Source organism: Sapajus apella, unplaced genomic scaffold, assembly GCF_009761245.1.
Source record: "Sapajus apella isolate SASKATOON/1434 unplaced genomic scaffold, GSC_monkey_1.0 scaffold65, whole genome shotgun sequence".
NCBI lineage: Eukaryota > Metazoa > Chordata > Mammalia > Primates > Cebidae > Sapajus > Sapajus apella.
The window spans coordinates 5,396,404-5,413,932 of NW_022437005.1; the positions used below are offsets into that span (position 1 = coordinate 5,396,404).

Genomic DNA, 17,529 nt, shown 5'->3' on the forward strand with positions numbered 1-17,529 from the left:
TTTTTTTCCTTTTTTTTTTTTTTTTTTTTTTTTTTTTTTTTTTTTGCTAAGTATTAACCTGGCAAATACATTTCCTAATCATGAGCCATGCTGATTAACTCTTCCCTGGCGACTGCATAGTGCTCTTCTAATATAGGCCTCCAAGAAATTTCCCAAGTGTTAGTATAGAACTTTTGCATCTGTATTCAAAAGAGAAATTTGTCTATGCTTTTAAAGAATATTCTTCTCTGTTTTAAAATTTTAGAGTAAGGGTGGTACTGGCCTTGCAGAATAGACTAGAAAACTTAAAATCTTTTCCCATGCTCTGGACTGATTTAAATCACATAGGTGTTGCTGTTTAATAGAACTTAGTGATCTCTTTGGGCCAGCTTCCTTGGCTGTTGCTCTGGTGAGTTTCCCAACAGCCCTCAAGTTCCTCTGGGTAGTGAATTTTACCTGTCAGCTCCTTCATAGCGGGATTTTCCAATTTATTGGAAGACAATTTTATAGATGTTTAAAATGATTTTGAAAGATCTTTATATCTAGAGTCACATTCATTTTCTCATGTGGTTTGGTTGTATTTCCCCCCTTTTTTCTCAATCAGTGTTTTTAGCTTTTTTGTTATTTCATCGTTTTGCTTTAATCGTCACTCTTTTCACTTCATCTTCACTTTATTTTATTTATTTATTTTTTTATTTTTTTTGAGATGGAGTTTCACTCTTGTTACCCAGGCTGGAGTGCAATGGCACGATCTCGGCTCACTGCAACCTCCGCCTCCTGGGTTCAGGCAATTCTCCTGTCTCAGCCTCCTGAGTAGCTGGGACTACAGGCACGCGCCACCATGCCCAGCTAATTTTTTGTAGTTTTAGTAGAGACGGGGTTTCACCATGTTGACCAGGATGGTCTCGATCTCTTGACCTCGTGATCCACCTGCCTCGGCCTCCCAAAGTGCTGGGATTACAGGCTTGAGCCACCGCGCCTGGCCCATCTTCACTTTAATGAGAGTGTGATTTATTTGGTTTCTTTTCCTGGTTCCTTATTTCATTTGGTTTTAGTCTTATTTTTTAATAAATGCACTTACAGGCTGAAACTTCAGAGTCTGGAATGGCTCCTCCTCCTCACATCTGGTCCATCAGCAAATCCTGTTAGCCTCACCTGGGACATGCACACAGATGCTGAGAACAGAATGCCACTTCTGCACCCACCCTGGCCCAGGCTGTCTGCGTCTCTCATCTAAATCATTGTGACAGCCTCTTAATGGGCCTCCTGCCTCCAGCTGGGTCTCCTTTCAGGCTACACCCAACACAGCAGCCTGAGTGAGCCACTTCCCCTATAGAGGTTTATCCTATGTAGTACTATATCCTATGTTTATCCTATGGTACTATAATAACATACTTTTAATTTAGGAAAACTTACAGGGATCACTTTGCCTTACTTCTCAACAATTACAAGAAGAACTGTGTGTGTGTGTGTGTGTGTGTGTGTGTGTGTGTGTGTGTATGTATGTGTGTGTGTATAGAGACAGAAAAAGAGCATGCACAATAGAGAGAGGGCACGTCACTCCAGGGACTGTGGCTCTGTGGCTCTCGTTGTGAGGGTGACAGGAGCTGCTGGAGGTTGGTTCTGAGCAGATCCTCACTCTGGCGATAGGGGTGCCCTGTCAGGGACTGGAGCCCCACCAACTCAGATCGGTCTACCTTGGAGCCTCTGTTAGGCTGCTCCTTCTGGGTCTTTTGTCCTTGGAGGCTCTGACCTGGGTCAGAACCCTGCTGTGAAGCCCTTCAAAGGCCACTCTGCTTCTAAGGTGAAGACATATTCCCTGGGCTGTTTCCCAAGCCATGTCCAGCCGTAATGCCCAGCCCAGCACATCAGAGCTCCTGCAGTGAGGTTGGGTGACAATATACTGCAAATACATAAGAAACTCATAATGAAATGCCAGCAACATGGAAATGTACTGGATGTGAATGCAGACCCTCGAGTCCCAGGGAGAAATTACAGGCCAAGATTAATTCTGTAATCAAATTCAAAAGCTTCGAAGACCAAAGGAAGATATGAAATCATATCCCATGACCTCATGAGCTCAGAAGCCACCTCCCCTACTGTTTTTTGGGGACAGGTGTCCATGCATGATCCAGTCTGGGTTCACGCAGCAGCCTTGTCCTCGCTGTGTCTGAGATGTGTCATACAGGTGTCCTTGTAAGTCCTTTGGGGGCCTCAAACACTGCTTCATCCCCACACAGCCTTCCTGGAGCCTCAGTTAGACAAATAGACAGCCTTCATCCCTACAGAGTTATCCCAGGCAGAGTAATATCAAGGACCACAGCAGAGCCCAGAAATGTCCGAGCAAAGTTTGATAATCAGGGAACAACTCCTTGCTTTGGATCTCCTATTATGCAAGAAGGCTACCTTGATTGTCTTGAATTCATGACCTCAGGATGTAGGCATAGTTGGGAATTTAACTTCTTAGGTAAAGGTTAATTTTGGTCCTAGGCATTTACCATTTTAATGTTTGTTTCTTCTCATGGCTTTGACACTCTTTAGTTTGGAATTGATGGTGGCCCTGTTAGTGAAAGGTACCCGCACTTTTCCGTAATTAGGTATTGGATCCCCCAGTACTTCTGCTACAAAGTTCCAGGCTTGAGACAGTTGCTTCCAATAAATGAATACCCCCCTCAGAGGTAGACATTACCTCTGGGCAGTTGCAGACCCAAGCAGAGAACCCTGATAAGGGGAGCCCAAAGCTTGGGAAGAAGCCACAATAGCCCAGGTCTGCCTTTCCAGTTCCCTTCATGACCTTGAATGTGGCTTGGAGTCAGACCTAGGCCAAACCCTCCAACTGTGAGAAAATCAACTGCCAGGGTCCAAAGGGCCTGTAATGTGCCCATTTGCTGACAAAACAGATCTTTTCATCACCAAGTCACTTAAGACATATCATTCCCAGAGCTACCGGTCTGTGCCAACGCCCCCAGAGCCCTTGCCTCAGCTTTCCAGGTACCCTTGAGCCAGGTGTCTGCTGCTGTGTTGTCCCAGTGGTGGTTCACTGGCACTGGCCCAGCCTCTGGGGCACTGAGGATGCCAAAGAACTCCTGTCTCTGTAGAAGCAGCTCTGTACTCGAGGACGTAGCCATCATGGATGCTAGCGGCTTCCAGAGTCACACTCCCAAAGGCTGTAGGCACAATCCTGCACATCCAGATCAAGCTCCTCTAGCAGGTGGTGGCTCCAGCCTGGCCCCAGGCTTATTTTGAACCCCTCAATGCCACTCATATGCTTTATTTCTTGGTGTCCCAGCCTGTAACACACTGTTGGGGTTTCTATCAGCAACAGCCTCCTGCCTGCTCATGTTCTGAACAGATTGAAAGTAGAATGAAGAGGAAGCCTGGGGATGAGAATGCCTCCTTGGTGGCACATGACTGCCTTTAGGGGATGTGCTTAGATGGGCTGGCCTAATGGTCAGTGTCTAGTGCCCAGGCCCCATACTGGTCCCCAGAGGTCGGCTGAGCTCCAATCCAGTCATGGCCACACAGGGCAAGCTCTGGAGAGCAGAGAATATGGACTTGCTCCCAGCCAGGCCAAGAGGCAATGGTGCATGACTTTTGTTCTCCCCATTTTTCTTTCATAGCATACTTTTTTTGGCATAATATTTTTCTGTCCCATCCCTGCAATTTACTCAAATACTAGCATGGGCAGTGGTAGGCATGACAATAATAATAATGATAATAATGACTATAATTTCCTGTACACTCACTGTGCCGAGCTGTGTACTAACCTGTGTGCACCCTTGTAACCATCCCAGGACAACTGTCCTGTTGTGTCAGAACAAACTGGGGCACACAGAGGTGGTGCGAGCCTTCTTGGCCAGTGGCGAAAGTCAGTGAAACATTGTCCAAAGGGGCATGGACAACAGTTTTTGCAGCTACATAGGAAATCTGCAGTGAGGCACTCTGGTTTGTGGCCGTCAGGGCCTTAGAAAGTTCTGCTGGAGTTGAGTTCATGGGTGGTTAGGCTGCAGCTGAGAGCTTGCCTGCTTTAAACATGCAGCACGAGTGTATTTAACATGTGCTTAACCTGCAGCTCTGGGTAGAAGGAATGCTGGGACTTAATATTTAAGAACAACTTGATTATATCGCCATAGGAGCCCAGATGTCGTTTTATAGATATGCTTGTGTGTGTGTGTATGTGTATTTAATGTGTTTATTTTCCCTGGCTAGCATAATTCTTCCTGGGACCTTTACCCTTTGATCTGAACTGGAAAAAATGTTACCATTTTAAGATCTCTTAAAACATGTCTTTGGATTTATCATCTGTACAGATGGAAATTCACATAATAGTTCTATTCTTAACAGAAGAAAAACAGGAAAAGAAAATAAATTTCTTGCTACTTGGAATGATAAACAAGGAGAAGCATATGCTGTATATCCTGGCAATAGAAATTCAAGGTTGGAAATAATTCCTGTCCTCCTGAGCCTGCCTTCAGCCTCCCTGAGGAGTGCAGTGACTGAAATTTTCTACTAATTGTAGCCATAATTTTAGCATGCAATTAAACACATGATTTCCTTCCCAGCTGATGTTTTTTTGGTTAGTCTGACATGGATGAGGCAAAAGCTCTGTTGATTTGAATGACCACTGTAAGCTGATAGGAGGTCAAAGAAAGTCATTATTTGAGCACCTTTGGCTACCCAGTAGGATCTAGATTAATCTTGCTTATAAACATGGCCAATGGCTTGGGTGCTTCTAATACAATTTTCAAGTGTTACTGTCTGTAGGCCAAATAAAGCTGTCTGTTGGCATGCTCGTTTTGCTGAGTCCCTACAAAGGACCACTGGTAGAAAAGACTCAAGAGATGGAATTTGTGAGGTCGTGGTGGCAGGAACAGAGACTCATGGTGGTCACCCAGGTTGCAGAAGAACCTCAGGGTGTGAGACCTGCCTGTGTCCCCGCAGGCCCAAGAGCAGCGCCTTCCATGGAGGGAGATGGAGGGCTTTATTGCATACAGTGCAAACATGGCCTTCCAGAATGCTCTGTGTTTGCCTTCCCACAATGTACAGTCCTGGTAACCCATATTCTTTCCCATCCTTGGTGTTACCAGACCATTTATTTCTAGCCAATTCTGTTGGGCATGTGGCAGCATCTGTGCTGTTTAATCCTGCATTTCCATCCCTCCTTACAGGGCTGGCAAGTTTTTCCTGTATTGACTGGCTGATCCTCCTCCCAGTCAACCTCCTTCTCCAGTGTGACCCAGGTTTTGTATCATGCTGATCTAGGTGTGTGATATGCTTTGGCTGTGCCCCCACCCAAATCTCACCTTGAATTGTAGCTCTCACAATTCCCATGCTTTGTGGGAGGAACCTGGTGGGAGGTAATTGAATCATGAAGGTGGGTCTTTCCTGTGCTGTTCTCATGTTAGTGAATAAGTCTCACAAGATCTCATGGTTTTGAAAACAGGAGCTTCCCTGCACAAGCTCTCTCTCCTTTTGCCTGTTGCCATCCATGTAAGATCTGACTTGCTTCTCTTTGCTTTCTGCCATGATTGTGAAGCCTTCCCAGCCATGAGGAAATGTAAGTCCATTAAACCTCTTTCTTTCGTAAGTTGCCCAGTCTTGGGTATGTCTTTATTAGCAGCGTGAAAATGAACTAATACAGTGTGCTTTTGGATAGAGTAATCTGGGGTCTCCATCTTTGATAACTGTTTGGATTGCTTTTTCAGATGGCAAGTTTGGGGCCTACATGCAGGTGCACATTCAGAACGATGGGCCTGTGACCATAGAGCTGGAATCGCCGGCTCCTGGCACTGCCACCTCTGACCCAAAGCAGGTAAGCCTGGAATCTGGTGCCTGGCTCTGTCCGTTGGGTGCCTGTAACATCTCTTTAGTCCCTGGAACAGTCCTCGGTCTGAGGAAATACATCATTCACGTAACCTATTTATTTTAATACCTGCCCTCCCAAGAATTGTGTTTACAATGTACTCCTGCGCACTGTGGTGAGTGCCTTCTCCTGCCTTTGAATTCCAAAGGACATGTCCTGTGCAGAGCCACGTTCTTCCTCTGGGCTTCTCTTTCCCTATCCAGGTACCATGGTGCCCACCCGCCCCTGGGTGGCAACAGAGCAATGGCCCTAGATTGGCTTGGTAACCCATTCCAAATGGTTACCTGAAGTGGGTTTGGTCTCAGGTGTGGGTAGATGTAAATCCCCATTTTTCTAGAGCAACGTCTGACCTGGGTTTGCTGCCAATTTGTAAGCTTTCATAAAGAAAAGGAATTAAAGTAGAGAAAGGAAATGTGTAATAGTCCTTGGAACCCATGTAGTCTCACAGATGCTTAGCACACTTGTAAATGCTTAATTAATGTACTCACTGGATAGAGACACGTAGGGCCTGGCAGGCTGTGATGGGCAATGATGCAGTGGTAAGGGGGCAGCACGATAGAAACTTGAAGCTGGGCACCTGTTCAAAGCCAAGTTGTTTCAAAACCAACCTGTTTAAAGACAGGGTCTTGCTCTGTCACCCAGGCTGGAGTGCAGTGGGGCAATCATGGCTCACTGGAGCCTGGACCTCCCAGTCTCAAGTGATCCTCCTGCTTCAGTCTCCTGAGTAGCCGGGACTATAGGGATCTGCCACCATGCTGGGCCCAAATTTGAATTTTTGTAGAGAGGAGGTTTCACTGTATTGCCTAGGCTGGTCTTGAACTCCTAGGCTCAAGTGATCCACTAGGTAGGGCCTTGGCCTCCCAAAGTGCTGAGATCACAGGCAAGAGTCACCATGCCTGGCCAAAGCCAGATATTTTAAGTTGAATGTAATCTTTTATTTTTGTTTCTGTATTATTTCATTCCTGTACTGCTATAAAGAAATATCCGAGACTGGGTGATTTATAAAGAAAAGAGGTTTAATTGGCTCATCATTCTGCAGGCTATATAGGAAGGATGGCTGCAGAGGCCTCGGGAAACTTAGAATCATGGTGGAAGGTGAAGGGGAAGCAGGCACATCTTCACATGGCCAAAGCTGAAGGAAGAGAGAGCAGAGGGAGTTACTACACACTTTTGCACAACCAGATCTCATGAGAACTCACTGTCACATGAACAGCAAGGGGGAAGTCTACCCTCATGATCTAGTCACCTACCACCAGGCCCCTCCTCCAATGCTGGGGATTCCAATTCGACATTAGATTTGGGTGGAGACACAAATCCAACCATAGCAGTTTCTGACGCTCTTTGTATTGAGGAACATGTCTGATGCAGTAGGCTAGACTTCAGCGGTAGTAACTGAGGGTCCTGGAATTACTAATGACATTAAAAAAAATCACAAATGGTGGGGTGCGGTGGCTCACGCCTGTAATCCCAGCACTTTGGGAGGCCGAGGCGGGTGGATCATGAGGTCAAGAGATCGAGACCATCCTGGTCAACACGGTGAAACCCCGTCTCTACTAAAAAAATTACAAAAAATTAGCTGGGCATGGTGGCGCGTGCCTGTAATCCCAGCTACTCAGGAGGCTGAGGCAGGAGAATTGCCTGAACCCAGGAGGCGGAGGTTGCGGTGAGCTGAGATCGTGCCATTGCACTCCAGCCTGGGTAACAAGAGCGAAACTCCGTCTCAAAAAAAAAAAAAAAAAAAAAAATCACAAATGAAAAGTCCACCTGAAAATGTAAGCATTTTATTTTGAAATAATTTGAGACTTACAGAAAAGTTGAATAAAAGAGTTTCCATATACTTTTTTATCCAGCTGCCTCCAATTTCAATGTCTTACATGACCATAACACGATGATCAAGACTTTGAAATTAATGTTGATACAGTACTATTACATTAACTACATTGCAAACCTTATTTGAAGTTCACTAGGTTTCTTAAATGTCCTTCTTCTGCTCCAGGATAATGCAGGATTCCACACTGCATTTAATTGTCACTTCTGCTTAGTCTTCTACAATCTGTGACTGTTCCTCAGCCTTATCTTTTATGACATTCACACTTTTCAAGAGCACTAATCTACTATTTTGTAGAATTTTCTCACATTGGGTTTTCTATGATTATATTGAGGTAGTGTATGTTGATAGGAATAGGAAATAGCACAAAAGTGATCTTGTGCCCTTCGTGGTGCATCCTACCAGGAGGTATGTGGTATTAATTTGTCTTATTACTGGTCATACCAGCCTTATCACTTGGTTAAGGTGAAGTCTACCAGATGTCTCCATGTTAGATGAAGTTCTAACCTCTCTCCCCTTGTCTGTCCCTGGCTCATTCACAGCAGACAGCTTTCTTTTGGCTTTGCAGGAAAATAAGCTAGCAGATGGCATTGACCCTGCTTCTCCATCCCCCTCCTACCACCGTGGTAGCAGAGCTGCCGTTTCCTGGGCTCAGGCCAGCCTCTCACCTGGGCCAAGACCACCTACATAATTTGAGAGGCCCAGTGTAAAATGAAAATGTGGGGCCCCTTGTTCAAAAATTACTAAGAATTTCAAGATGGTGACAACAGGGCATAAAACCAAAGGTGGGGCCCCTCTGAAGATGGTGCCCTGTCTGACTGATGGGTTGCTTGGCTGTGGGGCTAGACCAGCTTGGGCTTTGGAGCTGTCCCCTCCTACCTCCTCAGCAGCTTCACAGAAGCCCTCTGTATTCTTGTCGGGTCAGTCTGCCTCTCACAGTCATCCATCTTACCCCATTGGCTTTTAAATATGCCCAAATGTCTCCAGTTGAGAAATGCCTCCATTTCCTCCCTTCTGCTCTGCCTCAGCGTCCTTGGGTCTGTAAAGGCTCTTGCTGAGGGTACCAGTGACCTCACATTGCTTTATTTCGTGCCCATTTTTCAGAACCCCTTTCTTGCCACTGCTGCACACTTGCCCCTGGAAGTGGCTGGAGTCTCGTTTTCCGGAATGCCATTCTCTCTGGGTATTCCTCTTGCCTCTGGCTACCCCCTCTGGTTTTGTTTGATCTTTGTTCCATAGTTTTGATTTATTATTCTGCTTTAACTCTATCTGGAGAAAAATTTTAGTCTTTTTTTCATTCTAAATATTTTTCTGGAAATGGTAGAATAATACATTTTGCCTTTAGAATCTTCAGCTTTCTTTCAACCAGTACCCCTTCTTTTTTAGGCCAAAGGGTATAAAGATGCAGTTATTTCACATGAGTAAGCCTCGAGACCTAATGTACACCACGACGACTGCAGTCAGTAGTATCATATTGTGCACTGGGAATGTGCTAAGGGAGTAAATTTAGGAATTCTCAGCACGCACAGAATAAAGGACGGTAACTGTGTGAGATGCTAGACTGTAATTTACTTGACTGTAGTAATCACTTCACTGTGTGTGTAGATCAAAGCATCATGTTGTACATCTTGTTCCATAAACTCCCCTCCCTAAATCAAAAAATCCTCAAGTAGGCATTTTTTTAAACTTCTAATGAGCCATGTTAACTTATAAGGATAAAAAAGACTTTTATTTCTGAATCCTTTAGGAGTTTTCTCTTCAAATACACGAATTGTCTTGCATCAATTTCATTTATGTGGACTAGTTGCCTGACCCCCAGAAGCCTCAGACCCTGCACGTTGCATTGCGCTCTGCCCTCAGCTGTCCAGTAGGTGGCGGCGGATAGGCGCGGAAGGGGCCCGCGTTAGGTTGGTGCTGGCCAGTGCCTGGGGCCTCTCTCCGCCTTTTCTTCTCAATTAGAAGGAGCTTCCTTCCTCTTGGATCAAATAGCTAATTTGCTTGCTTTTGTGTTGACAGGAAGAGCACAGCCAAATTCTTTTTACTGATAGATAAACATGTGTTTCTATCAATTAAGCTTTTAATTCTGTGTTTTATTTTTCTGTTATATTCCAGTCAGTAATGAAAACTGCTACATTACAGAAAAATGGTTCTTTTGGCAGATTTCAACATTATAGAAAAATGATTGTTTTAGCAGGTTCTTTTAAAATATAAATAAGTTCTTTGAGCAAATGAACAATGTATGTGTGTGTGTATATGGATGTATGTGTGTATATGTGTGCATATGTATGTGTGCATATGTGTATGTGTGTGTATACGTGTGTGTTTGTGTATGTGTGTGCCCATGTGTATGTGCATGTGGGTGTGTCTGTGTGTGCATTCGTGTGTTAGGTAAGCATCAAGTGTCATTTTGGTATATGATGGTGTGCCGGGCACTGTGAGGAAGAGAAGGAACTGCTGCTGCCCAACCTGTGCAGCTGGAGATCGATTTTGGGCAACATAAACCTGAAGGGTTAATGACAGTGAAAGGGGTGGACAGCATAAGACAACTTAGGAAAGGTCACAAGACCATGCAGTTCATGCTCCTCCTTAGAACTCTTCAATGCCTTCCAAGTGCATTTTGCCGGAGCCTTGCACTCCTTGCTGTCATTTCCCAGGGCCTGAGTGACCAGGTGTCCGTGTCCCTCTCTTGCTCTGTGGCTGTCTTTCCCTCTATCCCTATGCTTCACCTACTGCATCTGCTGCCGCCTCCTCTGCCTTGCTGAGAAGAAAGTCAAGCTCTTTCTTACCTCGGAGCTCTTGTCTCAATTCCAGGGTCTCCTCCTTCTCTAAGATTCTCTGACCCCTGTAGTTCCTAGGAAGCCCCATCAGCTACACCGCCCTGTTGGTGTGATGGTTTATTTTACAGACTTCACACCATCTGCTATCATGGTCCACACCACTTGTAAAACTCAAGCTCCCTGAGTGTCATTCACTGCCCTGTCCCAGGAGGTGTGTGTGGGTGGGAGGGGTGGTGTTTGTTTAGCAGTGGTGCTCACAGCTGGTGGGCTGTGGTGTCTGTGAATGTCCCAAGTTCAGAAAAGACCATTGCCACTGCTGTTGCTGCTCAGCCGGGTGGGCCTCCCGGGGACTGGAGGTTTTAGCTGACTTTTAAGGATTTGGAAAGTAGAAGGGATTCCCAATTGCTGTTTTCAAATTTCTACTTCAAATAGGGGTAGATTCTTATTTTCAAGAGTCTCAGAGTTCTACTTATGTGATGCAGTTACTGCTGGTGAAGACTGGGCTGGTAAAGGTAACCAGCAGTTTGCCTTACTTAACTGGACTGCTGCTTGTTTGCAGAACTGGCTGCTGCAGCATCTGCATGTTTTCTGTACAGCACACCCATCACATTATAGGCTGTTGTGTGGGTTTCATACTCTGTCCTGGCAGTGAGAAGTTAGTTGGAAGGACAGCATTACATTCTTGCTCCAAAGGACATATTTCCAAAGGGAACAGGACATGGAAGCAGCAGCAGAACAAACTGACAGCTGTTTTTCTGTTGCATTTTTTTTTTTACAGGAGAACACGATTCTGGTAGGCACATCCTGATTATTATTGCCTAGTGTACAATTGCTGGTGCATGAGCTCTTACGTTGGTGGCTAGATATTGGGAGATTTTAATACCCTGGCCTGACATTTCTATGGTAGAAGTTTATATTTTCTTGTTTTAATCTTAAGTGCCCTTCCCCTGAGTAGGGCTTGTTTTTCTGAGCCTCACATGGATGGGGGAGCAGAAGGAGTTTTACCTGGTAAGGGGGAACATCTGGTAATTGAAGGACTCTTACGTGGGGACTAGGGCCCACCTAGGTCATAGCATTGCCATTAATTATTTACATTCTCATTTATTTAGTGCCACTGAAGATATTATTAAATGGAAATGCTTAAAGGAGCTAAAAAAAATGAACTTTCAAATATACATATTTGAATTAACTGACGTGTTTATTGACAAATCACTGGGATGAGTTGGCTAGCGAAACATGGTGCCTTTAATTTTACAGAGCCATTAATTTTATGCTCCTCTGAGTATCACCATTTCTTGTCCATAATTTTCTCTGTATAATTTTGTTATCAGCAAGCATTCACCCCTGTGCCTAGACCTTGGAATGTTAAGATTGTGACATTCATGGCTTCTGTAGGATCTGAAAGAAATATGTAGGGTAAGAGGGTGTGGGGGAAAATAATTCCACTAAGTTTCGTTTATTTATACTTCCAGTGACAGGGGCAGCCTTTTCATTACCTGCTGTGGAATCCAGAGGTGAAATGAAGGACACAGGAGCACACAGGTGGCTTGCTTCTACCAGGCGGCCCCATCATAGGTAGACAGAGGGGGACTCTCATTTGTTACATACTTCAGTTTGGGGGACCAATCAAATGAGAAGTATTCTGAATATGAGGAAGAATTATGTTGTTGCTAATAACTTTGCCTCTCTTCATGGAAGAACAGTTATTTAAATGTACTCCATTTAACTCTGTTTTTAGGCTTGAATTCTAGATTCTACCTCCCTAATTGCGGTTGGTTTCAGCTTCAGTGTTCACATGGCCTGAACCAAGCTCGAGGTGTTAACTTGCTGCAGGAGTATGTTTTAAAGTTGGGTTGCCAAGATGGTAGCCAGATCCTGTCAATTACTCCAGTCATATTAGTTCATTTTGTCATATTAAGTTATTGAACAAATGTTGACCGAGAGTCCAGCTTTGTTTATGCTGAAGTGTCACCAAAACGGAAGTGGCAACTCAGCAAAACTTCCTCATTACAGAGTTGTTGTTGCTGTTGTGCAGGCTTTGTCAGTGACACTGACTTCTGGGACCTAGGCCGCTGCGTGGAAGGCCTCTTATCAGGGCTAGGCTGCCATCTGGCCAGACTTCTTACCACACATGGAATCACACCTGGTTTTTTGATCCTTTCTGTCTGAACACCTGCTTTCTATGAATTATGAGATCAGCTCAACCATCTGGGGAGTGAGTTGGGTGTACAGGTGGGTGGGCTTCTGGCCTCACGCCTGGTCAGAATTTATCCTGAGTCCTTGTCAGTGCCTGCGGGAATGCCTGCCTATTACATGAGTATTTGGTATGGAAGGGTGGAAGCTTAGTAGATGTTTTTCTTCCTAGTGGAGAGCTGCAAGGGATCACTTTTATCATTTTAATTTGTTTCCAAATAGATGGTTGTCCTAAGTCAGCTCATGTGGACTTAAAGAGAAGACTTTATGAGGCTGGCATGACTGTCTCTCTGTTGGGGACTCACTGATGAGTTGATTAATCAATTAACTTTCACCTTACCATCTTAAATCCATAGCACAGGTTAAGGAAATTGCAAAAATTGGAAAGAGTTTTTTGTCTGCTATTGGAGTATGGCTGGTAAATTAAAAACTAGATCTGTTTCTCTTCCACCATTGACACGTAAGACATTTCTAATCTCCAACCAGAACAAAACATCTGTTTTGCTTTAAAACAATCTCTCAGGACACTAATGGAGCAGTGCCTTTAAAGCTTAAGGGCTTTATTTGTTTGTTCCTGTATATGTGTTTTGGGCAGATTCCTAGTTATTTTAATCTTATAATCTCATTTGTGTGTGTGTGTTAAAAAAACAAATTCTTTACCTTACTGACTTGACCTACCAAAGATTAACAGCATCCTTTTTATTCTCAAGGGAGAGAGGTAGAGTTTTTCCTTCTATGGATTTATTTTACTAAACATTGTACATAGCAATAATTTAGTTATACACACTCAATATTTTAATTGGGAATTCAGTCTTAGAAAAATATTCTTCTAGTCAGTGGTGTTTTGTAGAAAACCTTGCCCAAACATTTGCATTAGTAATGGAGAGAGAAGAATGATCTGGAAGTGATAGAAATCTAAAAAAATGCAGCTCTTGCTATAATTTTTTTTAAAGGTAGATAAAACATTCATCTACACAGAGATATTTGCCAACATGCTACAGTATAGGTATAGTCTGTAATGACTGATGAGGTAGTTACCTTTTTAAATCTTAGTCTCAGAGAAGGTTAGGATGGGCCAGGTATGAACTGAATCAAGTAGACTCTTAGGGGTTCACAGACTGGTCTGAGCTTATCCCACAAGTTTTGTGTGTGTGTATGTATGTGCCTTTTGCTGGGAGAAAGGGGCCCAGGGGTTTTATCATATTCTCCGGAGGTACCAAGAAGTGAAGATGCTGGTGAACTGGGGGCTGTTGTGTGCAGAGATTATATATTCTTTCTCTACCAAAGTAGCTCAGGGCCTTGTGGTATACAAATGGCAGAATGAGGACCACTGGCATCAAGCCACCCAGGGTGCTTACTAAAATTCAGAGTCCTGGGCCCACCCAGGTTTTTTGAACCAGAGTTCCTGGTGTGTTTGGTTGTGGAGGGCAGAAGAGTAGCCCTTTTATGTTTCTAACCAGGTCTTTGTGTGCTCCGAAGCACACTGATATTTGAGAACTACTGGAACAGAGAGAATCAGGCCTTGCCATGATCATCTGCTCCAGGCACTGGTTTCTTCTGGACCACCCTGCCCTCCCTTCCCTACTCCCAACTGTCTAAAAATACTTTACAACCTATGCTACTGCAGCTGCCAGGAAGCAAGATGGCTAGGCTTGATTATTGAGGTCATATGTGAGACTGTTCTTATTCATCAACAAGCCCTCAGTCACCCAACACCCCCTCCCCCCGCCACACAGGCAGTGATGAAAATGTTCCCACAGCGTGGTGCCTTCTCAACACAATTACAGATGTGTGAAGGAAAAGCCGATGCAGCAACAACAGCTCAATACGTTAGTGATTGATGATTGGCCGCTCTACTGGGTGACACTGAGGCATGTGGCGGGGGAATAACTTTTTTCCTAAGAGAGAGTAGCCCAACATGTGGATTGCTCAATGGCTGGGCAAGATTGCAGCGGTGTTGCCTCTTTAAGACTTGCAGTTCAAAAGTAATTTATAGTTTTCTTGGCTTTCTGAGTGCCAGACATGGAATGCCTTACTCATCTGTCGAAGTGTTAATGGAACTAGAATAAAAACCCAGGATGATCGACATTTTAGCCTCTGCATGGAAATTATGATTTAATGAAATGCATGAATGTGGAAGCTTCGATGGGCAGTTGGCTGATCATTTACGTTTAAACACGCATGGGAAATTGTTAAGGGCTCATATTTTATGGTGTATTATTACCTATTCAGTTCATGGTAAAAGTTTTTCACAGTGAATTGTAGACTAGTTTCCTGGAGATTATTTACTGTTTCATGAATAAGAATCACATTTTTTGTGTGTCTCTGCTCATCCACCTGAAATGAACTCCTTCCCTGTCTCTACCTGCGGACATCATCCCCATCTTTTAAGGTCCATTTCAGATAGGTAACTCTTCACTCATGATGCTTACCTCAGTGCCCATCCAGGCGAGGTTTTCCTTCCTGCCTTTGACTCCCCACCACATGGTGTGGCAAGGATTTCATAGTGGTAATGCCCTTGAATAAAAGCTCTTGCTCATTTGTTTGTTAGTTTGCTTGTTCATTTATCCACTTGTCCATCCACCCCTATGTCAATCCATCTGCCTACCCATCTATCCATCCATCCATCCATCCAACCATCTGTCCATCCATCCATCCATCCATCCATTCATCTATCCACTCACCTGTCCTCTACCTACTCATCTTATACATTCATCCAGCAAATTATTATTGGATGCTTGCTCTGTGCTGACCCTGCATGTAGGTCCAGCACTGAACCAACCTTGTACCTTCATGAAGCTTCCATTCTAGTAGGGAAACAAACAAAAACAAGTATAATTTAAATTCTGATGATATAAAGAAATCAAACAGGGTTAGGTGTAGGGAATGCTGTTGGGTAGAGGTCTCCTTAGGCACAAGCACTAGGGAAGGATGCTGAGATAAGAGGGAGCCAGTGAAGACTGAAGGACGCATGTGCCAGACAGACGGGTCAGCAGATGCAGAGCTCTAGGGTGACTGGTGGAAGAAAAGCCAGTGTGGCTGGAGCTTGGAGGGTGACAGGGAGAGGGGCAAGACCTGAGGCCAGAGCTTTGACCTGGGCTTGATGGAAGAAGGCCTCATGGGCCAAGGTAAGGAATTTGGCTTTTATTTTTAGTAAGCCAAAGACTTACTAGAATGTTGAGAGCGCTGACATGTGTTTGCAGAGATGGATGAGACTGGGTTTAGTGTAGGCTCAGGACAGAGGGATGTGTGGCCTGCGACAGGGTGGCAGAGAGGACATTTAGGAGCTGTGGAAAGATTCTAGATACACTTTGGAGGCCCTCAACCGCTCTCGTGTTCTGCCTTCCACAGTGGAGCATTTCTGTAAGTGACTCATGTGGTTCTTTCATACTGTGGCTTGAGCATTAGGGGGTAATACTGTAAAGTCCAGCCTCCCACGGTTCACTGCAAGAATGACCCCATTCTTGCCTCTAAGGCCGGCATGATGGAGGGATTCCGTGGCACGAGTTTCTATGATGACATCAGACATCGGACATCAAGGAGTGGGATACTCACCCCTGGTTCCTAGGGATCCTTGGGCACTGTCTGCACACAAAAGCCAGAACTTGTTTGATGGTTTCTTTTTTTTAAAAAAAAAGCAAGCAAGTTCAGGGAAGCAGGCTCCTTTCTCCAGGTCAACATGAAGCCAGATGTTTCACTGTTGCCCAGTTTTTTACCCAAATACAAAAACATTAATTATAAAAAGACACTGTAAAAAGCCTAAGAAACATGTATATTGAATTTGATTTATGTATACTATTGTAGCTAATATTTTCAGGGAAATTTCTAAATGTCAGTCATAGGAGCTTGTCAGAAAAAGAAAGTTTTATTTTTGGGAAAATATATTTCCTGGTGTTCATTGATCTTGGAAATTATGGAAAGTCATTGTCAGAAGGAAGGCAGCTGCTCCAGAGGCAGAGCTGAAGTCAGGACTGGAGGAGGCTGTCCTGCTGTGGGCTGCAGCGTGCCTCTTGCAGCTGGCTGGTCAAGAGTCTTGCGGCAGCCACTTTATACCTCACTAGCTGCACCATTGCAGTTATTTTTGTCAATATGAGACACAAAAGAATAGCATGTCTATGAATATTCTTCACATTAAATATATTCCTTTGACTATTTTCCATAAAATGTGAAGTCAATTTCTTTTTCTATTTTTAATCATGAAAGTGAAGCCCGGAAGCCTCAATTTCTGTGTAATGGAAAGATCTAAGTTTGTGGCCTTGTTTCCATTTTCCGTTTCTCCTGCTAAGTCAGGAACACGATACTCACATAATATCCCCCAGGCAGTGGCTCTGTTCAGGAATTGCATTGCTGTTTGACTGCAGAGGGAGGGCAGAGGCTATTATTAACCATTCATGTCATTGGTGGGTCATGAAACCTTCAGGGGATAAGGACATGTTCTATAAAATTTCGTTTTGAAATCCAGACCAGATCTTATACTCTGAGGATTTTTTTTTTTTTTAAGCTTCATGTTGTCCCTTTGTCCCCTTCATTTTCTCTTGGGAAGAGTCTCTTATTATTATAATTACTATTAAAAAAAATTCCAAGCAAGCAAGCAGTGTATTAACTGGAAAGTAACAATTTAGAAATGTTATTATTATTTATTTATTTTTTTTTGAGACGGAGTTTCACTCATGTTACCCAGGCTGGAGTGCAACGGCGTGATCTCGGCTCACCGCAACCTCCACCTCCTGGGTTCAGGCAATTCTCCTGCCTCAGCCTCCTGAGTAGCTGGGATTACAGGCACGCACCACCATGCCCAGCTAATGTTTTGTATTTTTAGTAGAGATGGGGTTTCACCATGTTGACCAGGATGGTCTCGATCTCTTGACCTCGTGATCCACCCGCCTCGG

The 17,529-nt window shown here is 44.2% G+C and overlaps 1 protein-coding gene, 1 long non-coding RNA gene and 1 pseudogene across 3 annotated transcripts in view; 1 reads left to right on the forward strand and 2 right to left on the reverse strand.

The window, feature by feature from the left end:
• LOC116530125 overlaps nt 1-8,710 on the reverse strand; it is an 11,119-nt gene extending 2,409 nt beyond the window's left edge. The window contains exons 1-2 of the long non-coding RNA XR_004259843.1: nt 8,623-8,710; nt 6,811-6,812 (exon numbers count right to left, since the gene is read on the reverse strand). This is a non-coding gene — a long non-coding RNA (uncharacterized LOC116530125). The remainder of the gene's footprint in view (nt 1-6,810; nt 6,813-8,622) is intronic.
• DTD1 (D-aminoacyl-tRNA deacylase 1) overlaps nt 1-17,529 on the forward strand; it is a 159,854-nt gene that overhangs the window by 30,252 nt on the left and 112,073 nt on the right. For both annotated transcript variants that reach the window (XM_032248101.1, XM_032248103.1), the window contains exon 4: nt 5,685-5,791. In XM_032248101.1, the coding sequence (XP_032103992.1) occupies nt 5,685-5,791 (107 nt within the window). The remainder of the gene's footprint in view (nt 1-5,684; nt 5,792-17,529) is intronic.
• Nucleotides 16,026-17,529, reverse strand: part of LOC116530190 — a 5,507-nt pseudogene continuing 4,003 nt past the window's right edge.